This window comes from Eutrema salsugineum, unplaced genomic scaffold (assembly GCF_000478725.1).
Source record: "Eutrema salsugineum unplaced genomic scaffold, Eutsalg1_0 scaffold_3, whole genome shotgun sequence".
Classification (NCBI taxonomy): domain Eukaryota; kingdom Viridiplantae; phylum Streptophyta; class Magnoliopsida; order Brassicales; family Brassicaceae; genus Eutrema; species Eutrema salsugineum.
Genome location: NW_006256756.1, coordinates 4,531,102 through 4,555,227, shown reverse-complemented (window position 1 = coordinate 4,555,227; position 24,126 = coordinate 4,531,102). Strand labels below are relative to the sequence as shown.

At 35.9% G+C, this 24,126-nt stretch overlaps 2 protein-coding genes and 2 non-coding genes across 6 annotated transcripts; 2 read left to right on the top strand and 2 right to left on the bottom strand.

Moving 5' to 3' along the window:
* The first annotated feature begins 14,571 nt into the window (after positions 1–14,571).
* On the top strand, positions 14,572–15,549 carry LOC112085275. Its single transcript, XM_024154476.1, has 4 exons — positions 14,572–14,712; positions 14,820–14,850; positions 14,899–15,044; positions 15,184–15,549. The coding sequence occupies exons 1-4, from the start codon at positions 14,572–14,574 to the stop codon at positions 15,547–15,549; spliced, it is 684 nt and encodes a 227-aa protein (XP_024010244.1).
* A 3,409-nt stretch (positions 15,550–18,958) lies between these two features.
* Positions 18,959–19,030, top strand: TRNAT-UGU. Its single transcript has one exon. It is a non-coding gene; the product is annotated as a tRNA-Thr (tRNA).
* A 162-nt stretch (positions 19,031–19,192) lies between these two features.
* Positions 19,193–19,356, bottom strand: LOC112085836. Its single transcript, XR_002899124.1, has one exon. It is a non-coding gene; the product is annotated as a U1 spliceosomal RNA (small nuclear RNA).
* Positions 19,357–19,625: 269 nt separating this feature from the next.
* On the bottom strand, positions 19,626–22,340 carry LOC18014563 (putative cysteine-rich receptor-like protein kinase 35). Of its 3 annotated transcripts, XM_024154231.1 has the most exons (8): positions 21,884–22,022; positions 21,460–21,633; positions 21,243–21,371; positions 21,014–21,135; positions 20,716–20,926; positions 20,389–20,626; positions 20,147–20,300; positions 19,626–20,076 (listed from the first exon to the last, which is right to left on the bottom strand). In XM_024154231.1, the coding sequence occupies exons 1-8, from the start codon at positions 21,900–21,902 to the stop codon at positions 19,777–19,779; spliced, it is 1,347 nt and encodes a 448-aa protein (XP_024009999.1). In that variant the 5' UTR covers positions 21,903–22,022; the 3' UTR covers positions 19,626–19,776. The 3 variants fall into 3 exon arrangements, with proteins under 3 accessions (XP_024009999.1, XP_006396908.2, XP_024009998.1); XM_006396845.2 differs by having other exon boundaries at positions 21,460–22,340; XM_024154230.1 differs by lacking the exon at positions 19,626–20,076 and having other exon boundaries at positions 20,265–20,283; positions 21,460–22,340.
* Positions 22,341–24,126: the final 1,786 nt, after the last annotated feature.

Here is a 24,126-nt window from a genome sequence, read left to right as displayed (position 1 = left end):
GATGGCACCATAGGGGCAAAACTCTTTGACTATGAAAGGACCTGACCATCGAGAACGAAGTTTACCAGGAAACAATTGCAAACGAGAGTTATACAGAAGTACCTGATCATTCGGTTCGAATTGCCTGGAGAGGATTTTTGAATCGTGATACGCCTTGGTCCTCTCTTTGTACAACTTCGAATTCTCATAGGCATGGTGCCTGATTTCGTCCAACTCATTCAGCTGTATCAGTCTCCTGTCTGCAGCAGACTTAATGTCGAAATTCATCAGCTTTATCGCCCAGGCTGCCTTGTGTTCGATCTCCACTGGAAGGTGACAGGGCTTTCCATAGAGCAGGTGGAAAGGTGTGGTGCCTAGAGGTGTTTTGAACGCTGTCCTGTACGCCCAGAGTGCGTCGTCCAACTTTGCAGCCCAATCCTTTCGAGTTTTGCCCACTGTTTTCTCCAGGATCTCCTTAATCTGACGATTCGAGACTTCGACTTGTCCACTCGTCTGAGGGTGATAAGGAGTTGCAACTCGATGATGAACTCCATGTTTCCTGAGGAGTTTTTCAAAAATCTTGTTAATGAAGTGAGAACCACCATCACTTATAACAATTTGAGGCACTCTAAATCGAGGAAAGATGATGGTCTTGAACATCTTAAGAACCACTGAAGAATCATTGGTGGGACTGGCAATGGCTTCGACCCACTTGGAAACATAATCAACAGCAACCAGGATGTACTTGTTCCCATAAGAAGAGGGAAAAGGACCCATGAAATCGATACCCCAGCAATCGAAGACCTCAACCTCAAGGATGAAATTCTGTGGCATCTCATGTTTTTTGCTGATCTTTCCTCTCCTCTGACAAGCATCGCACTGCGAGATGAAAGCATGCGCGTCGCGAAACATGGTAGGCCACCAAAAACCTGCTTGAAGAACCTTAGACACTGTTTTAAATGTCGCAAAGTGTCCAGCATATTCGGATCCATGACAATGAAATAACACCTCTGGAACTTCTGACTCTGCAATGCATCTTCTGTAAATCCCATCGGAACAGTGCTTGTACAGATATGGCTCATCCCAGTGGTATCTTCGCAGCTCTCTCAGGAACTTCTTCTTTGCATAGCCCTTAAAGTTCTCAGGCTCAGCCTCTGCAGCGAGATAATTGGCAATATCAGCATACCAAGGACGTTGGGTGGCAGATACAGCAGCTGAACTGATCTCAGGAAGTCTGCTTCGAATTTGAGAGGTCTCTGTGTTCGGCTGAGCAAGGTGATGCGCGACACTAGTGGTAGTGTCGCTCGATACTAACGTTTCTCCAATTCGAAAAACCCGCAATTCTTCGTCAAACCTGCTCTGGAACTCGGTTTCCACATAGTATACATTCTCTTCTGGCAGAAAATCGTCTATGGGTACGTCGTCCTCAACCCTGATGTGTGAGAGATGATCTGTTACACCATTCTCAACACCCTTCTTGTCTTTGACCTCAATATCGAACTCCTGAAGAAGTAACACCCATCGCAGTAATCTCGGCTTTGCATCCTTCTTCTGCATCAAGTATTTGAGTGCAGAATGGTCTGTGTGCACAATCACCTTCGATCCCACAAGGTATGGTCGAAATTTCTCAAAAGCAAAGACCACAGCCAACAGCTCCTTCTCAGTAGTAGCATAATTCCTTTGAGCATCATCCAGAGTTCGACGACTGCATGAAGCTTTTTGTCCTTCTTCTGTCCTAGAACAGCACCAACAGCAAAATCGCTAGCATCACACATCACCTCAAAAGGCAAATTCCAGTCAGGAGGCTGCACGATAGGGGCGTTTATCAGAGCATGTTTGATCTGTTTGAACGCAGCAAGACACTCATCTGTAAATTCAAACTTAGCATCCTTGCATAGCAGAGCAGTAAGTGGACGTGCAATCTTGTTGAAGTCTTTGATGAAGCGACGATAGAATCCTGCATGACCCAGAAAGCTTCTAACCGATTTCGCAGAATCTGGTGGTGGCAAGCTCGTCATGACGTCAATCTTTGCGCGATCAACTTCGATGCCAGCTGCAGAAACCTTGTGCCCGAGCACAATCCCATCTCTGACCATAAAGTGACACTTTTCACAGTTAAGGACCAAGTGCTTCTCTTCACAGCGAGCCAGAACTTTGCAGAGATTATCCAGACAGTCCTTAAAAGATGATCCATAAACTGAGAAATCATCCATAAAGACCTCCATGAAATCCTCAATCATGTCAGTGAAGATGGACATCATACATCTCTGGAATGTCGCAGGAGCATTACAAAGTCCAAAGGACATCTTGCGATATGCGAAGGTGCCGTATGGACATGTAAAGGTGGTCTTCTCCTGATCATCTGGGTGGATAGGGATCCGGAAAAATCTTGAGTACCCATCGAAGAAGCAGTAGTAGGGATGGCTTGCAAGTATCTCCAGCATCTGATCAATAAAGGGCAATGGGAAGTGATCTTTCCTGGTCGCTGCATTCAGCTTCCTGTAATCGATGCACATCCTGTGTCCAGTCACTGTGCGCGTCGGAATCAGCTCATCTTTGTCATTCTTCACGACTGTAACCCCTCCTTTCTTAGGAACCACGTGCACATGACTGACCCAAGCACTATCTGAAATTGGATAGATGTTTCCAGCTTCCAGCAGCTTCATGATCTCCTTTTTGACGACGTCTTTCAGGTTAGGGTTTAACCTGCGCTGGTGTTCAATCGATGACTTCGACTCATCCTCCAGGTGAATTCGATGCATGCACAAGTCTGGTGAGATACCTGAAATATCATCAAGAGAATAGCCAAAAGCTTTGCGATGCTTGTGCAGCTTGCTCAGTAGTAAGGTAACCTCAGCATTGTTCAAGGAAGAGTTGATAATGACTGGATAAGTAGAATTAAAGCCTAGGAATGCGTACCTTAGTCCTGCAGGGAGTTGTTTGAACTCAATCTTGGGCGCTTTCTCCTCACTCCAGTTGGATAGCTGCTTCACCTTCGCAGGAGTCTCAAGCTGTTCGATTTGCGATGCTAGCTGCATCACATGCTCGCTGGAGTCACACATCTTCGAGTAAGATGCTGAAATTTCGTCCAAGTGTTCAGCTTCAGATGCAGACGTGGTCAGAGCTCTCTCAAGTGGGTCTGTAGGCAGCATCTCATGGAAAATCTCCTCAGCAAACTCTGTGAGAGTGTCGACATAGAAGGTCTGACCATCGATGGTGGGCTTCTTCATCAGCTTGTCCATGTCAAAGTTCATCACCAGATCTCCAACATTCAGAGCAATCCTGCCTTTCCTGACATCAATAATAGCGCCTGATGTAGCTAGAAAAGGTCTCCGAAGGATAAGAGGATCTTTAGGCTCCTCTCCATACTCCAGAACCACAAAGTCAGTCGGTATCATGCAGTCTCCAACTTTGATTGGAACATCTTCTAGCACCCCTTCAGGTATCCTTGTCGAACGATCAGCTAGGATGAGAGATATCCTTGTCGGCTTGAAATCAGTCATACCGAGATTGACAGCTACTGAATAAGGCATGAGGTTAACACTTGAACCCAGATCATACAGCAATCTCTTGAATCTCTCTGTGAAGATAGAGCAATCCAAGACAAAGCTTCCTGGATCAGACAGCTTCTCTGGAATTCGGTTCTGAATCACTGCACTGACTTGTTCAGAAATCATCATCACTCCTTGTTCATAGCTAAGATTATTGGTCACCATTCGCTTCACATAACGTCTGATAACAGGAGTGATCTTCACAGCATCAACCAAGGGAATCTCAATCACAAGGTTTTCCATCAGGGCTTTGCATCGTGCATCATCAAGTTCTTGCTTGGACTTCCTAGGGCTCCTTGGGTAAGGAACTTTAGGTTTGTAGACTTTCTCCTCTGCAGATTTCGGATTCGGAGCATCAACAGCTTCGCTCTGCAATTGGTGATGCGCGACACTAGTGGTGGTGTCGCTCGACACCGGCTCTGCAATCTCAGGAACTTCTTCAGAATCTTCTAAATCCACGACTTCAGGTGCAAGAGGCGTCTTTTTGGGCTCTGAACTCAGATTTTTACCACTCCTCAACGTGATAGCACTGCAATGATGCCTTGGATTGGTGTCAGTCTTCCCAGGAAGAAAACCTTCTTGCCTTTTAACAGAACCTGCAGTTTGAGCAACCTGCGTATCGAGCTGCTTGACATGAGTGTTCAAAGCTTCAATTTTTCTATTCAGATCAAGGTAGAGAGCATCCATCTTTCCATTAAAGTCCATGGTGAGCTTCTGCTGACCTTCCAAAATCTGTTCCAGCATAAACTTCATCTCATTGTCAGGAGTTTGAGGTTGAGATGAAGGAGTGCTGTAGATTCTGGAAAAACTGTTGTTGGAAAAAGGCTTCTGGTACTGAGGCTTAGGCGTATAACCAGAGAAGTTTTGATTACTGTTGAAGGTACTCCTCTGATTGTTTCCGCTGTAATTCCCATTGTAGCTTCTGTTACCTTGCTGATTACCAAACCTCTGACTCTGAAATCCTGATCCACTGACAAAGTTGACATCCTCCACCTCAATTCATCCTCAGGTTCGAAACTCTCCACCTCCTGTGCGAATCTGACAGATTTCTTACCCACTAAAAGGCTGTGCACAGAGTCAAGTTTAGCTTTCACCTCAGCGATCTGCGATCTATCCATGTTCCCAGCTTGATTCTTTCACTCAAGATCTGCATTCTTGGTGCTATTTCTGGATGCCAAATTTTCGATGAGCTCAACAGCTTCTTCTGGGTATCTGGTGTTGAAGTTACCATTGCTTGCTGCATCAAGTGCCATCTGATACCTCCAGTCGATACCTCTGAAGAAGATACCCAGCAACTGCACATCGCTGAAGCCATGGTGGGGGCAGTCTCGCTGGTACGATTTTAATCGCACCCAAGAAGCTTTGAACGCTTCAGTTGGTTCCTGAGAGAAAGTCGAAATCTTCGTCCTCAACTCCTCAGATCTAGCGTCATCGAAGAAGTTGTGCAGGAAAGCATTCCTGGTCTCTTCCCAAGTAGTGAGTGATCCTGGCTCCAACTGCTTCAACCAGTTAGCTGTTTCTCCAGCAAGAGAATAAGGAAACAGCTTGCAGAGGAGGAAATCGTTGGACACTCCATTGTATTTGATGCTGGTGACCAAGTCCTCAAATCTCTCGATGTGATCCATAGGGTGCTCATGAGAGTGCCCATGGAAAGGATGCTGACCTACAAGAGTGTAGTACACAGGTTTCAGCTCAAAATCGTTTCTTTGAAACGCAGGGGCGCGAATCGCAGAACGGTTTGCATAGAACTGCTCAGGCCTTTTTTAATCTCCAAGTGTTCGTCCACGACCAGCTGCAGGTGCAGGTTCCCTCACATTCCGATCTTCTGGAGCGTTCCTCTGATTTGGAACGATCACAACATTACCACGAGGTGCAGGTGGTGGATTCTGGTCAACAACATCCACTGGTAAATGTGCTGGTGGAATGATGTTACCATCTCCATGAAGCCTTTGGCCTCTCGCATTGCACACATGACCCTCTTGGTCTCTCCAGATTCCATCATCATCACGAACAAGTCCATTGGCGTTTTCCATCATTGCCGGATCTCTTGCTTTCCTGTTCGTTTGCTCTAACTCAGCTAGTTCTTCGTTGCTCAAATTCACTAGCGGAATGTCCTTGTAGCTTCTGGTTCCACGAGTATGCATAAACCTGAAACACCAAAAACAAAGAGAGGAAACGAAATAAGCAAATTAGGTTATAAAAAAAAAGGTGTCGCGCATGTGGTGTCGCTCGACACTAGGTCGAAAAACTTAGTCGAAACTCAAAAACTAGGTTTAATGGCGAAATCAAGTCCCCGGCAACGGCGCTAAAACTTGATCTGCTCAAAGTTTAATCCCTAAGCTACTCTGCAAGAGCACAGATGTGCAGTTGTAGTATCTAGGGGTCGAACCACAGAGACAAGAGATCACTCAATAAACCTTATGTAGATGGAGTTATGCTAAGCCAAAATATGCGAAACAAATAGCAATGCGACAGAGATAAATAAAACAGCAAGGAAAACGGTTTGTAAGTTCGATGTGGTAAGGATTAGGTCTAGGGCGTTTTCAAGAGATCAATGAATGCAGATCGACTTAACTAATCAGGGTTCAGGTTTAAGCACAGTTCTTGAACTCGAAACACAGAATTATAATTAACCAACTTTCGTTGTGAGAATTATCTAAGTTAAAATCCTAGAATTCCAAATTCCTTTGCAAATCCTACAGATTTAAACCAGCTTTAATGCACAAGTTCGATATGTTCACAAAGCATCTAAACCAAATTACTTTGCGAATAGCTACTTTGCTCAACCTAGGTTCTTTCCAGTTATTCAATTACACTTCCGTGTCAATTAAGCAACCTAAGATCTAAGTTCTAGGTGATCAGTCTAGAATTAGCTTTAAGAACAACCTAAGGTGAAGAACAATAGATATGAACCCTAACTAGCAAGTTAATCAAACATTCAGAGAAAACCCTAATTAACCCTAAACCTAACAGGTGATCTACTCAGACATGGTTATTGAAACAACAAACATGATGAATAGAAAGCAATAGATTAAGTCGAAATAGATAAAGGGGTTCGAAATCTTCTCTCTAAACGAACAGAGTTCAGACTTGTCTCCCAAAGCTCAGAAATCGCAAAAGCCGAAAACTCAGAGTATCTCTCTCTCAAAAATCTAAGGTTATCGTAAAAAGGGAATAAAAATCCTATATATATCTCTAAAACACGTCTTGGGCTTCCTTGAAAACGTTTAGGCCCAACTCCTTCTTCAAATAGGAAACAAAATCGCTTTTTTCTTATTTCTCTGACAAGTGTCGAGCGTCACTCTCCATGGTGTCGAGCGTCACTAAGGCACAAAATCCATTCTTGACGAATTTGATCGTGATTAAGCTCCAAAGTGCTCCAAAGTCTCCAGTTAAGCTCCAAACGTACCTATGACCTGAAAAGACTCCAAAAGACTCGAAAGACACTAAAAAGACTCTATAAATAAGACATATACCATGGTTAAAAACCATAAAAACCATGATATATCAACATGGGATGGCCTCAAATGCTAGCAACTACACATAAACCCAACAAATTACACTTACGCTCATAGTATTACATAGTTACAAATTCATTATAATGTGACATACCTCCAAGGGAGTAACAAAGCTTGGAAATGTCCATCTGTTCCGACGAACCCATTGAAATGCCTCGTTGTGTGCTCCATCTCCTTCATATTTACATCGAATGAATATCTATCCCAAGGAAACCTTTTACAAGCCTCGAGATCATCCACAATCCTCAGGAATAAGGGGTCAACAGATGGTGCTCCCTTACCGGTTTTCGTTTTCCCACTAATTATAGAGGATAAGAAGTAGACGACACACATCTTCAACCGATCAGGATTAACTAGTCCTCGCATCGACTCTAGCTTTTTCTCAACAGCAGCAAGGGAGGGGACGGTTTCCTGGAAATATCTATTCTTAAACGAAGAACTTCCTATGCTCTCATAGTCCTCTGGGTACGGGAGACAGTTTAATCCACACAAAATGGCATGCTCTCTAAGGGAATAGCGAATTGGTACGCCATTCACTACAAACCAAGCTTCCCTCTTCTTATTTGTGTTTGCTGTCCGAAGAAGAAGCAACCACATTCCCATCATCTTGTGTGTTGTGTCCTCATGCATGGCCCTATGCATATGCCAAAAGTGCTTGAACTGTGGGTGTTCTGTAAACCATAACAGCTCATGTGGTTCAAGGTCTAGGGACTCCAATTTAGCAACAGCCTTGTGGATATAACATCTTGTTCCCAGCTTTATTGCACTATGATACTGACTGGGCTCGAAGAACATTCTCACGGATGGCAATGGCTGATTCTCCTCCTCCTCAGCCTCAGCCTCAATTCCCCTCCACAACACTATCTGATTATTACCCGTCTCTGATTCGGCAACTCCTTCAACCATTTTCTCCTGCGACGATTCGGAATCTGAGTAAAGTTCTGGTCTAGCATATCTAAACACTCTTTCCTTGCCTAAATCCATGACTCCTATTTTGTAATTGCCAACCGAATAGAAAACATAGAAATCGAATTTTGGATTCTACACAAAAACGACTTGAAATCTACAAAGTAATCTAGATAGAAATTAGAAATCAGAGGACAAAGACGAACGAACCTGATATAGCGAGGCGTTGATTTAAGTCAGGCAGCAGCAAATCACTCGTAGTTGTCCCAGAGAATACTAGGCGAAGACGACGACGAGAGGACGATTTTGAAATTTGAATTTTTTTTCTCAGACTTACCACAATTTTATCTCCAATTTTTGACCCTAAACCCGATTTCTTCGGATTCAACTCGATATGACAGACTGGGTGTGGATCTTCGTGATTGGATTAGTAAATATGGAACTTTAGTAAGGATCTGCCAGTATTTGACCGCTTTTCTCCCTTTTTCTTGCTTTAAAATAAATCAAAAAGAAATTAAATATTATGAGGAGGAAATTTGAGAATTTCTATAATGCAGGAGGAGTACGCGAGATTATCTCTCATTTTTAATGTTGGTAATGATCTCTCTAACGAGGAAAAAATATAAACTGTAAAGATAAACTGTAAAGATACGTAAATTCATAACCCTCTGACTGTAACAAACTAAAAAAAAATAACGAATAGAAAGCATATAAAACAGATAATTTTACATACAGTCAAATTTTTATAAATATAACCCATGCGTAGCGTGGATCAAATACTATTTAAATATATAATTGATATAAATTAATCTCTAACCAAATTAATGTTAATGACATATGATGTAATTAATTTAGTAAGTTGAGCCTAATTTCAAAAAAAAACTTCTGAGAATATCTCTGAGATTGACACCTCAACATGGCAAAGTTGTTAATAACACATGACATAAATGTCATTTTGAAGTGTCAATCTCTAATAATAATAGAAGATAATGGGAAAACATAATAGAAAAGAGAGATAGAGAGATATATTAATTTCTTGATTATTTTAATGATACTAGGTGAATATCTGCGTGTAACGTGTATATTTTTTTCAATTATTTTAAATTTATATATTTTTTATTTTCATAAAAGCAAATATAATTATCATATCATAGAAATTAATTTAAAATGGATATTGAATATTATTAAGAAATCAAAAGTTATATAAAAATAAATTAAATATACATCAATATTATAGATTAATTATAATATAAATTCTTGTTTAAGATTTACACAACTGTAATTTAAGAGTTAATGAAAAAATATTTTCATTTTCTTTTCTTTTTTCATTTTCTTTGAATGGTTTAAAAATTTATATAATTTTTTTTAACTAATAGATTTTCTTTAATAAAAAAGTGTATCACATGTCATCTCCATATCAACCGAAAATGATGATATGACACTCACATGGAGAGAGTTGGTCATCTTTTATATAGCAGATATACAATTGATTTTCAAACAATTTAATATGAATGACATCAAATATAGATAATATAGTAATTTAAACTTATTTTATATTTATTTTAGAAGCTCTTTGGTGTCGAAAGATCAGCATGAAATCCCTGTAAATACCACATCAGTATAAGATTAGATTCTAATAAGCATTCCAAACAGTAATATTTGGTACTACGTGAAAAAAAAGATTGAACTTTTTAAGAATAACAGTTACACGGACACAAAGAATATAAGCATCATTTTTAATCAATTTGAGTTCATATCCACTCCGAGAAAATGAAAAAAAAAACCGTTTGTATAAAGATAAAAAAAAAAAAGAAAGGTCTATATAAAAAAATGGTTACTTATAGACAAAACTAACTACGATACCATTTATGGTGCACTTGGTAGATCTTTGTGTTTGATGCCTTTTTGCTCTTTGAACCACTTGTATGGGGGAGGTGTTGGTGTTGACCAAACGTGATGAATAGGTTGAAACGCTTTTTGCTCTTTGAACCACTTGTATGGGGAGGTGTTGGTGTTGACCAAACGTGATGAATAGGTTGAAACGCTTTTTGCTCTTTGAACCACTTGTATGGGGGAGGTGTTGGTGTTGACCAAACGTGATGAATAGGTTGACCGAACACTTTAACGGATTCTCGTGCAGCCATCGTAGTTTCAAAACGAAAATGTAAAACAAGAGAAAAAATCAAAAACAAAGTTAAAGATAAGATAGAATAACCATGTTTCACCATCGTGCTATGAAACTTAAAACCCAACCAATTAGAGGAAGTGATTGAGTTTCTTGTTTTCAATACAAGCGAGAATGCTGCAATTTAAGAGCATATCCCATTGGTGAAATATTTATAGGGTATCTCAACACTATGAGATTAATGTTTGTGAGTTAAATTTAGTTGAGAAATTGATCTTAAAGTTCAACTTCCATTGATTAAATACTCATTAGATATCTTACCAATATAAAATTAATATTATTTAGTTAATTTTAGTTGAGAATCTCATCTTGAAATTCTACCTTTATTGATGAGATACTATTCATTAGGTATCTCATCAATATAATATTATTATTTTTTTGTATAGTTATATATTTTTAGTATAATTTACAAAAACAAATCTTATGTTTTTTATCTTAGATTAGATTTGTTTTTCATACAAATTTACAAATCATTATTTCAGATTACATTTTAAATATATATCTGATTGTATTGATTAGTTATATTTATTTACAACAACTATAATACTAAAACAATATTACATCCATAAATAATAACAATCTAAATAATGCAATACATTATAAATGATATAATTAAATATACAGATTCTAATAACAGATTTAAGTATAAAATTACATAATGTAAACTTATAATAAATCAAATGGCTAAAAAACATAGATAACATGTAAAACCATGATCAATGAGATAACTAATTTGGCTCTAACATTAACTTTTCAAATATTAAATTTAAATTTCAAATCTCATATTTTTTCTAAAATTTATACTAATTTAAAATTATTATTTTAATCGTAAATAATATTTATTATATATATATATATGTGTGTGTTTTTATATATTTAAAATCTATACTATGTTTTTCTGTTTACCTTAAATTTAATAGGCACATTTTCGCATATGTATATATATTAGATCGATTCAACAACAAATTTCAGTAGTTAAGAAAAAGAAATATATAAAAATGAAAACTAATAGCATCCTTTTTTTTTCAACATTTTTTTTCCTTAGATTACTCTTTCCAAATACAAAGAGAGGGAATGTAACATCCTCTTAGCTTAATAAGATACACGATAAAGGCAATAAACCATAGTGCAGATAGTTCCTCATGGAAGAAGAAAGACAACAGATCTGAGGCAAGCCTCAAATGCGTCGAGTAAGACTTCACGGCAAAGCCGCATATCTTGAACTTTGTCACTTTTGGATGTGACTTTGAAGGCAGCTTTTGACGATTGGCTGAACCGATATGGCGAAGGAACAGGGGACTTCCCTAAAAACCCTAAAATTTCTTAATTAAACTAATAGCATCCTATAGGTTCAATTAGCTTCCCTAAAATTTCTTAATTAAATTAATGATGATGTCTTCGTAAATAATCTTAGGTTGGCCTGGTAATAACTTTCACTCCAAAAACCCTAAAAATTTATTGAATTCTGTATAGAATGCATATAAGTTTTTTTCTTTTGGATTTTAAATCAATGGACAGTCAAGCACAAAGGCAAGTGACAAGTTGATAGGTATACGAAGACTAGCTGAAAAAAAAATTGATGGTTTCCTTTGACATTATTAAAAAATCTACTAAACTGATCATTATAAAATTAAAATTGCAAATAACACTTTAACTTATACAAATTACCACAGTTTGAAAAGATTCAAAAATCTTGTTTTTTCAATGTCTTAGAGAAAGTTTTCTAGAAACAATATACAATAGAACCTCTATACATTAATACTCGATAAATTAATAATCACTATAAATAATAAATTTTGCTGGTCTCATGTCGGACCAATGTAAAAATTCATCAAATTCGATAAGATAATAAGATAATATTTTTTTTGAAAGTCCTATGTAAATATATACTCCCAACAAAAATATAAATTAATAATTATATAAATTTATGAAAATATATGTAAATATAATATTTTAAAAATATGAGTAATGTGTTTGTTTTAACTTAAAGTTAAAATCTAATTAGATTTGATCTCTCTAATTACTATATTAGTAGCTCTTATTGTTGTTTTATGATATGCATTCAAACATTATGATAAATGTTTTGATGTGATATTTAATTTTCTTACCTGTAACTGTTTCTAAATGTATTGTAGTGTTATCTTCAATTTTATCATCAATAATAATAATTATAGCCATAATTTTTTTAAAAAATTTTAAATTTATCAATATGAATATGTTTTACATGGACAATCTAATATGCTATTAAAAACTATTCTATTGTGATACCTATAATTGTTAATCATAATTTGTATTAAGAGATTTGTTTAAATTTTCAATATAACATTATTCGAAAGAAAGTCTTAGAAAATTATAGGCGGAAATTTTTTTTCTCTAATTAATTTATAGATAAATTAATATCACGATAAATTAATAAAATATTAGGATCCCGACATTATTAATTTATAGAGGTTTTACTGTATATTTAATACTTTTTGTTGATTGCAGGAATCATACAAGAAGAATAACTTTGCTCGGAAGCGTTTTCATTAATATCAGAATCGAATTACAATGAGGAGGCTCAAAGAACTAGGTTATTTTCTCTGAGTTCTCTAATGCTCTCAAAAATTTGCGTGGATTGATTGTGAGGAACCCCTTCTTTTATATATATATATATATATATATATATATATATATATATATATGTATATAACAGAAGTCGGTTTTAATCTAAAATTCATTTTTTCTCTTTGGACTACACTACAAGAAAACAGTTAATTAGTGACATAATTTAGCGACTGATATGTCCGTTGCTAAATGTTACGACTAATTAGCAACTGATTTGCCTTCAATTTATGTCTCATAAAAAACAGTCGGACATTAGTCGCTAATTAGCGACTAATTAATGTGGTTGTAATGGAGTCAGCAGATAACGACTAATACAACGACTAACATATAACAGTCGAAAATTGGCAACTAATTTGCTACTACAATTCGGCCCCTAAAAAAAAAAGTAAACAAACCCATTAGCCCAAATAACCATCGAGAAACACTTAGCATAATTCCCAATTTCCCTCGACAAACATAAACAAACCCTAAATCTCTTTCTTCTTCAATCCCAAATTCCTTCGATTCTAACCCTAAATCCCCAGAAATCTTCAATCATAGGATGCCTGGTCGTGGTGGAAGGAAGAGAGGACGAGGCAGAGGAGGTGTGGCTTTGTCGCAAGCCAGAAATTCGTCGCCTCTGCCAAGTCGTTACAACTTCACGCCCTCACCGTCGCCGCCGATTGTTCCCATGCAGCAACCGTCAGTATCCGTGAGGGATTATCCGCCGCCGACGCAGCTGTTCCCAAGCTCGCACAATCCACATCGAAGCGCAGAGTCTGAACCACATCTAGGCTCTTCACAGCTGCAACGAAGAAGCTCTCCAGTCTCTCAACAACAACCATCTCCACACTCTCAACAGAAACCATCTCCTCGATCTCACGAGCAAGCTGAAGCTCAAAATTGTCCCTCCGAAGGTCACAGTGCATTCGCGGAAGAAGAAGAAGCTCTATTCACGGGGAATCTCGTGGAAGAACAGCACAGAATTCTCAATGCCTTGCTCACTCAGCCTTGCAGGGAAGCATACACCACTGTCCTCTCTCCCATAAAAAAGCCGAACACAACATGGTATGAATTCAACAAACCCTGATTTAGTACCTTTCTTAATTTCTGAATCTCTGATTTTTTGCATAGTTTATGGTGTTTAGGTTGTTTGTACTTGTAGATTGTGTTTTTGCATAGTTTAGGGTGTTTAGATTTCTTAGATACATTTCCTGATAAGAATTTTTATGATTGTTTGAAGTCTTTTTTAGATAAGAATTGTTATGATAAGAATTGTTATCACCAATTGTTATGATTGTCTAGCTTAGAATTGTTATGATTGTTTGAAGTTTTTTTTTTAAATTCATGTTTGTGTCTAGCTTACCCAGAAAATTGTTTTCCTTAGTTACATTATCATGTTTGTGTGTCTAGCTTACCTTAATATTGTTATGGATTGTAACTGTTTCTTTGCTTTGTTCTGTGTTTGCAGGTTTGGGCGTGACAAGTCTTTCCTTACCCGGAAGATAACAAAAACTTTTACAAACAAGTTTGATGGCCCATTCTATAGCTGGACATGTGTGCCTCGGGAGAGATAGGAAAGATACTTTGTTGAATTCACGGTAATGTTCTCTATCCATATTCTCCTTTTTGTGTTGATCCATATGAGCCATTTGTTTTTTATTGCTCAGTAACATCATCTTCTTTATTTTTCTTGTAGAAAACCCACACCTGGGATCCCTTATTAACTGGTGTGGTTCAAGAAAAGTTTGAGAGAATATGTCTACTCCGGATGAAAGACATGGTCAGCAAGGTTAGGGCTTCTCGAGAACAACCGAACTGGATTGGTGATACTATTTAGAAACAAATGACAGAGTATTGGGACACTGAAAAAGTCAAAGAGAAGAGTGACACCACATCAGCTGCTTGGATGTCTGAGCTTAATGGACTTGGTCCTCATGTTCACTTCTCAGGGCAGAAGTCCTGCCTCAAAATTCAACAAGAAATGGTAAATATATCATTTTTTTAACTCTTTTATTGATAAGTTATATATCATCTTTAGTAAATTAGAAATGATGGAAAGTAACTCTTTCATTCATATTGTTATCATTTCAGGAAGAAGAGTTGGGAAGACCGGTGAGTCTTGGTGAAGTTTTCATCAAGGTTCATACAAAATGAGATGGAACATTTGTAGACCGAAAGTCCAAGACTGTGGCTGAAGCATATAGGAAGAACCTGGAATCCAAGTTGGCTGACCTCGGGATAGACTCAGAGACTTCAGATGGTACTTCACCATCGTTGGGGCTATCCGTAGAAGAGGAGAATGAGATTTTTCTTCAGGTAAAGTCTTTTTTTTGTGTTGTGTTTTTTTTATATATATATTATGCTTTGATTCTTTAGATTTCAAGTTGTTACTTTGTTTGATGCTTTGATGTTAATATATATGCATTGATGCTTTGATCCTTATTTTGTTTTGCAGTCGACTTTCATAAATGAGCGAGGAATTCCTTATGGAATTGGAAGCCTCTTAGAGACGCTTGTCAATGGAAAGAGGAAATGCCCAGGAAGCTCTTCAACATACAAGGGACTGGAAGAACTTCTACAAGAAACTCATCGCAAAATAGAAGAACAAGCGGCTGAGAACTCCAAGCGTGAAGCAGAGCAACAAGCCAAGCTGGACAAATTATCTATGGTGGAAAGTTATTTGACTGAAACTGATCCAAAGTTCATGGATTTTTTGGCTGCAAATCAAACTCTTCCAAGTGATCCGATTCATGCAGCTACAAGCTCTAATCCGACCCCAGAAACATACGTTCTTCTACGTCTCTGTTTTTTAAGTATCTAGGCTCTTTTAGACTCTTTTGAACTTATCTCAATGGTTAAATATGTAACCATTTTGTCTTTGGTTTTTGTAACTCATTTTCAACAATGGTTTTATAAGTCTCCTTTTTGAACAATGGTATTACGTAATTTGAATGACTTCTTTTGCTGTTTACATTTGAATGACTTCTTTTGCTATTTAATTCTTATTAAAAATCTATAAGTGGATTCAAATTATCAGATTAGGTGGAATCAAATCGTAATACCAGAATGTGTTTTCATTTATTAAAACCGTCGCAACGTAGTCGTAAATCAGTCGGAAAGTTGTTCTAAATTGGTCGCTAAACAGTCGTTAAATTGCACCAAAGTACCATTCAAATATCGAACCATATAGTCGCTGTTCAGTCGTAAATACGTCGTAATAATTGTCGTGATTCAGTCGCTACTCTAACGACTGATTTGCGACTGATTCACTTCATCAATATTTAGTCGTTATTCAGTCGGTATTTGGTGATTGATTAACGACTATCTATTTAGCGATTCAATATTAGCGACTGATTGAATTTGTCGGAACTCAGTCGTAAATGTAGTATTAGCAACTAATTAGCAACTATATTTGAGGTCGCTAAATCCTTGTTTTCTTGTAATGTCAAAAAAGATATTTTCCCTCGAGATTTAAGGAAATATTCTTTAAATCTTGAAAGTCAACGTTATCCGCATACTGGGCCTAACTACTATTAAACTAGATCGGCCCGGCCCAGTTTATCATGACATGAACCATCATTAACCGGGATTAATTGGGCCGGTCTCGGTTCATGTCTAGTTAAACTGAGTGTGCGGAGTACACCTCTAACACTTTTATACAAAATCTATGTGTATTAAGTATAGATCTAAAAATATTGTTGTCTTTTATTTCAAGGAAATTAGTTGTTAAATATGTAACCTGACGCTATGTCCATCGATCTTGAACCCAGGCACGTCCGGCTTGGTGAATGTTAACTGGTTCTATTTCCTTAGTTCGATATCAGTTCACATCAACCACTCTAATCTAAAATCTGACATCTTTCACTGGTATAAATAGGTAATTTCATATCAGCGTACTCAATCTTATTTTATTTATTATTAGTGACATGATTTTGTTTTTTACTCGTTTTATTTTTAAAATTTTTAGTGAGTTATAAAATATTAGATTATAAACCTCATATACGCAGAGCGTAATTTAGTTTGAAATAAAATTGCATGTTATCAAATTAAATAATATGTTATTTTCTTAAAAAGCATAAAAATTATTAATTTATGTAAGGTGAAAATCTAATCTTATGTCTAGGCTGTCCAGTAATTTTTAAAAAAGGTTATTTTGAAAATTATTTAAAACAGGTCCTTTATTACTAGGTACAAAATGATGCATGATTAATCTTGATTTATACCTTACAGAATTTCTGTTGTTTCGTCACAAAAATTACAAAAATTGAACTATCTACTTTACTAAACAGTTCAATAACTCGTATGTTAATAAAGTGAATAACTTATGTTGGTTTTAACAAATTTAAATCTCATACGGAAAAAAATCTAGATTTTTTATTCATGATAATGAATTGACGCTATCTCTCATAAAAGAAAATACAACACCGAAAAATTAGGCTCATTAGATAAAACAAAATCAAAAATATCGACATTAAAAGTTAAGAACAAACAGAAAATTAATTTTTCCAAGATTAACCAAAAAAATATATATATCAAAACAAAGAGTTAAACAATACCTGAAATATCATTTAAGCTTTTTTTTTTAATCCATGATTGTCTTCCCCAAATTTCGAGATCGTATTTTAAGTAACTTAAAAAAAAAGATTAGATCAGAGCTTAAGATTCAAATCAAAAATTCAAAAAAAAAGCAAACAAATAACAAAGAAGATGAATCAATCCATATATGTGCATTCAATACATACAGACGTATTGATATTTTTAATCTAAACTCCCTAATGCCATGAAATTAAAAAGAAATATAACTTGCAAAGGAAACTACACCATGAACATAACCACATATATGTTCGTACCGTAACCGACTTTGCGTCTTATAGATCCTTGTTCTTTAAAGCTATAGAAAAATCATATATGTATATGATCTAAAAAACAATTAGGAAAAAAATGAGAGGAAAAATAAATAGACAAACTAACAATTAAGAGTTTTAAGGTAATACCTCAACTTTTGACCGTCACTAAAAACCCTTAAGAAAAACACATAAAGAAAAGAATTCGACTAAACTCTAGAACAAAAGCTGAAAAACAAAAAAGACTACTATACAATAATGAATATGAAGAGATCTGAAAGTCCACACCAAATTATATTTTGCTTCTAATCGTTTGCTCTTTCTTCTATTTGTTCCATCCACATACCTTAAAAATCAAAAATCAAAAGATCAGTTCATACTAAATTAAAAAAAAACAAAAAAATAACAACAAAAAAATCAAAATCGATCTTACTGAAATAAGAAATAACAAAAAAGATTGATATATATCGTATTGAAATAAGAAAAGTAAACATTCCTAAACTAAACTAAAGCTAAACGATGAAAAGAAACTCGGTTAAACATTAAAAAAAAAAAGAACATGTAACAAATGTGAAAGGAGACACAAACTACATATATACAAATAATTTTTTAGGCTCTAAAGGTTTTCTATTTTTTGTTACGATAAATATCAATATAACCGAATATTTTTTTTCATTAACTGAATATTTTTTCTCAGTCTGTAAAAATAGATTTGGTATTACCCCTTCCATTTAGCGAAGATTTTATTATTTAAAATAAGAAAAATTCCAGAAATTTTCTAGAAAACTTTTGTTTCCGATAAAAAAAATAAGAAAAAAATAAAATTTTCGCTTTTTAATTTTGAAAAACTTTTTAAAACCTAGACTAATTAAATTAGAGATTTCGAAAAAAAACTTATAAAGTTAGGGAATCAAATCTGTCATAAGAAAGATAAGAAACCGAGTATCTAACCAGTAGACCTATCATTTTTTAGGTAAATCAATCAGTTTTTAAATATATATTATATTATGGACCAAAAAATTTGGATTGGACTGCTTCGTTCCAAACATGGGCTCTAATCTATTGTTGGGTTTTAATTACAAAATACTTCTATTTTTTTATCATAGATTAATTAAAATATTAATTAAATATAAAACAAACCAATTAGAAAAGATGATTTTTTATTAATAGCATAAGTGTATTTTAACACCTTCAATCAAAACCATATAAAAATGAGCTTTGAACCACAACTCAAAAGACTTTGCAAATAATACAATAATAATAAACGTGTGCTGTCCTTATAAATATTACAATTTACTTACTCCTATCAAAGTGGGCTTCATAAGTTCAAACGACAATTTTCATAAAGAAAAATATAATTATAGAACTCTGAAATGTTGTTAATTTGCCCGTATAGCTCAGTGGTAGAGCGTCAGTCTTGTAAACTGAAGGTCCGTAGTTCGATCCTGCGTGTGGGCACTTTTTAAATATTCTTTTTTTTTTGTACGTTACAACTGCACCTTGTGGAAGTGGAACCGTTTATGTACAAGAAACCAAACTTGTTTATTTCGCCTAGTCTTCACAAGAATTAAAGCTTGAGCTGGGCCTAGAGGATTAAAAAGATTTGACTAGAGAATAATGGGAGTGGCCGCGCGAACACAGACCCCCACACAACAAATAACGACGCAGGCTCTCCCAATTGGGGAGACCTTAGGCTAAAGCACACTTCCGAAGAGTGCAATGGAAGTCACTAACCTAGGCCACAGTTCTTCTTGATCGATTGTTGACCCCGTCCAGGTAAGTATGTTATAAGGTCGAACCATCCTCTTGTTTTATAACTCCTATTGAACGTTAATCAAGAAGCGAGCTTTCGATGTGGGATTATTGTTAGAGAAGCTGACGCAGTAACTAATCTTGATTAGAATGTAATCCTAACATTTATTGACATTGCCACAATAGTCCTAATTAATGTCGATTATAATCTAAATTGTGTTAGGTTCAACAGATTCTTGTTTTAGATCATGTGAATGTGTTTAAGTTTGCCAGCTCAAGATCCCACAAGGATATGCATGAACAAAGCATGTATATATGTAATTACTAATTATAGCAAGTGAGATATACTGTACCTACGTCTATATAGTTCAAATGTCTCATAAAGTAGAGCAGTGACAAGAATCAAGAGAAGATGTTCCAGTATCTAGAAAACACCATTCTTGAACGAAGATCTAAATATTTGTAATCGATGCATCATTGATAGAATCGGGAATAGACCTGCTTGTTGACTGGGAGGCAAGATCACTCATGCTTGAGTGGCAAAATCTAGGCATTCGAGGTACAGGTAAAGTGGTTGTGAAATCAGTGAGCATCACGATGATCTCTGGTAACATTGGACGATCAGCAGGATCTTCTTGAATACATAAAAGTGCGATATGGATGCATCTAATAGCCTCATTACTCTCATAACTCTCTATTATTGACGGTTCCACTAGTTTTAATGGAGACTCGCTTCCCCAAAGACTCCAAGCCTAACACAAGTGATCAATTAGATTCAGTATAGACTTTGCCTTAAATAATTTGAAAATCTCATATACTCACATGTGTGACCAAATTGCCAGAAGAATCATCAATGTCGTAGGAACTGCTATTCTTTTTGCCACTTATAATCTCCAGAATCATTACTCCAAAGCTATAGACATCAGATTTCATTGAGAAATGGCCTCGCATTGCATATTCTGGAGACATATAACCACTGTGGCATCAAGAAACACTTTTTAGCCTACACGCAACCAACCACCAAGCATAGTTTTTTTAAAGTGAATTTAAGATAGAAAAATTACTATGTTCCAACGATTTTGCTTGTGTTAGCTTGAGATTGATCAACTCCAAAAATCCTCGCCATACCAAAATCCGCGATCTTGGGGTTCATGTCAGCATCTAAGAGAATGTTACTGACTTTGAGATCACGGTGTATGATAGTAAGTAGTGAATCTTGATGAAGATATAGAATCCCTCGAGCAATCCCTCCAATAATGTTGTACCGTCTTGTCCAATCTAGTTCACCTTGCTTTGCAGGGTCTATAAAATTGCATTAATATAACACCATTAATTTAGCTACAATAAGGTCTGCTCAGAGCTTACTTGTATTTTAAGCGATCATATCATACCGAACAGGAAATAGTCGAGGCTTTTGTTAGGTACAAACTCGTAGACAAGTATCTTTTCTTCTCCTTCCAAACAAAATCCAAGAAGTCTAACTAAATTCCTATGCTGAAGCTTTGTGACAAGAACAGCCTCGTTCTTAAACTCTTGAGCACCTTGTCCTGATGTTTTTGACAGTCTCTTCACTGCTACTTCAGTTCCAGTTAAAAGCTTTCCCTACAGAAAAAAAGATACGATCAAACTCTGTATTGATTCAACTTCATAAAGAGAAGTAGATAAGCAGTTAGAGAAAGAACTTATTACCTTGTAAACTTCACCAAATCCACCTCGTCCGATCATGTTACTGTCCGAAAACTTATCAGTTGCAGCTTCAATCGTCTTAAGATTGAATTCCAGTGAGTTTATTGATACGATCTCTTCACCAACTGCACAAACAACGTGACACATCTTCCTCAACATCCAATATATATTTTTTCCTTAATATGTATGTGATTTTACTTCTGGTAGCTTGCAAAGAAAGTAACCAACCAACCTTGAGTTTTAACTGTTTGGTTTAACTTCCTTCTTCTGCAAAAAATCAATCCTACAACAAGTAGTACCAATATAACGATGATAGGGACAACAATTGCCCCAATAATCCCTATCGAAATCGTTTTTCCATCTGAAATCACCAAACCATCATTACAAATTAGTGATTTAATTTCATTTTTCATCAATATTCTTGTTCCAAACCATATGAAAATGTTTACCTTTCCCCGTTGGCTGAGGTAAAGACTGCAGTGTAATATTCTCAAAAGCTCCGGAAAAAGGATGCAAATCCCACCGGATAAAGCAACTCGGTGTTGTAACAGTACCACTTTTTTTCTTGCGACAACATGACTCATAATCTTGAAGAATGGCTCTCAGACAAAACCCGCAATGCCCTGGAAAAAGATTCGGTGTACATTGCATCATCGCGTACATAGTTAAGAAAGCTGTCAAGGAAGCAACATCTGCTGCATAATACTTATGTCCATGAGTCCTCAATGGATCTGCAGTTATCGTACGGGCCATCAAATCTTCCCCAATTCTATCAAAGACTGTTACATTAGAGTTGATATCTCCGGGACTGTACAGGTCTTGAGACGGTCCAATATCGTATGATGCAGAGAAGGAAATGTTGGAATAACGTACCATACAAGAATCTTGCCATGTATAAGCATCTGTTTGGTTAGGACAGCTCTGTGATAAGCTCTCTGATGCGTCTTTGATGCAACCTGAACAAGTATCTGGTTTAGTTCCAGGGATGCACATGGCAATGATGAAGATTCTGTTGGGATCTTGACCCATGGAGGAGTTGAAGAAGCCGTTGTGAGATGTGACATTAGAAGCAAGAAAAGAGAGGATTCGACGACGGTTTAAGTCGTAAGTGGGATTTGGTCTGAAGGATCCATTCAAGCAGATTTGTGAAGAAACAGAGTCTAAGGTTATAAGGATAGAACAGAGGATTAGCAAAAATGAAGTCTTGAGCTTCATTCTCTCAAGGTCATATAGCCAAAGACTTGTTGTATTTAGATGTTTAAGCTTATAAACCACAAAGGCTTTGGGTTTTCTCTGCAGATTTTCCATGATAGAGAAGATAAGGTATGCCTAGTTGACAAACCCTAAAAGCTGGTCAAATGATCAAAGCTAGCAACTCCAACAATAATCATATAAATAAGCAAGTGGAGTAGTAGAGTGTGAAATGATATGTAGATTCCCTGTTATTCTACATTATTTTGGCAGAAAACAAGACAAGAAAAACGTGTGGGAAACATAAAGTTCCAAAATTGAATCGTCGACGACTCGACGGACTCAGAGACCAAGTTTGGAGTCAATGGCTGAATTAGAGTCAATGGCTGTAATGGAGTCAACAAACAAACTTTTAAAACGGAAATTTACATGAACATTCGGCCCAAACCAAATGAAACCGAACTTCTCACGACTTTTCAAATTTAGTTTTCGGGATGGTTTGGTTTGATACGGTGGTACCTCTGAACCGATGGTTTCTTCAGTTTTAGTTTAAAATATTTCGTATATTCGAACTGGTCTTTTTGATATTCTAACCGGTTTCCTCTAAAATAACCAAAGAACGAACTGAAATTCTAAATAACTAAAATAAAAATGTATCAAATTTAACCGAATTATACCGAAATTTCTTGGGAATCGTTTTTCGTAAACAGACTTAAATAATTGAATTTAGTATAGTCAAAACTGAATAAACCAATATCCAAACTTTATTCAGTTTACTTGTGCAAGATTTTACCAAAACTGAATCCAACAAACTGAACCAAACAAATCGGATGCACATGCCTAGTTTTAAATACATATACATCAGAATCATAAATTAAATTCAAGAATACATACACAAACCCTAGGTCCTTAAGAGACTTAAGACTAAAGGCAACACACACAAAATTATGCTCAAGTCCTAGATAAAAGTTCATCAGCGTTTAGTAACGGAATAGTTTAGTAATTGATATATTTGATCATTAGACTGAGATTGCTTTTGCTAATGTATTAGCACTTAGGTAAATTTCCTAGATACATGTTCAACAATTTTTTCTTCTTCTCAATACTCACTACAAGAAAATATGTCATATTTTTAAAGAAAATATCGTAAGAAAATCGTATAATAAAGCTGTTTATTATCTAATTCCAAAGAAATTTATTCATAGATTATCGTCCGTCGAAAATTTAAAAAAGCAAGAAAATCGTAAAACATTTCCTACAAAAATGTTGGTAGAAAAATTTTGTTGGAAATACCTACCAAATTACTACCTTCTTCAGTTTAATTCCTTCCAATTTCTTATGAAACATATATTTTTTATGAATTACTCCTACTATTTTTCTACCACTTTTCAGAAATTAAACATAAATTAAAAAAAAAGACAAACCAAAAATTGAAATGTTCCTACAGAAATTCTACGATTTTTCTACAAATAAATATTTTGTCGAAAATGTATAGGAAATTTCCGATAAGATACCCACCAGCATAACGGTAAGCTAGGTCCACCACTTTTCTTCCATTTTGACCGAATTTTCTACGAATATACATGTGTAGGTTATTAGTAGGAAATAATTTACCGTTCTTTTACGCTTTATTTTCGTAAGAAATTTCCTACCAATTTTCCATCACTTCTATTTTTTGTCATAATTGCAAAGAAAATTGGCTATAAAAATTTCATACCAAATATTTAGTCAAAATTTTTGTAGAAATATGACATGTTTTCTTTTGTAATGACCGGCACATGACATTTAGTAACCCAAGACATCACCTTACATAAAATCGAAACATATGGAGAACAAAAGCATACAAATGGGAAAGATCTGAGTGGTGTTTGAGTCACCAACATTTTATTTTACAAGGTCGTACAAAATAACAAAGTTCACAAATC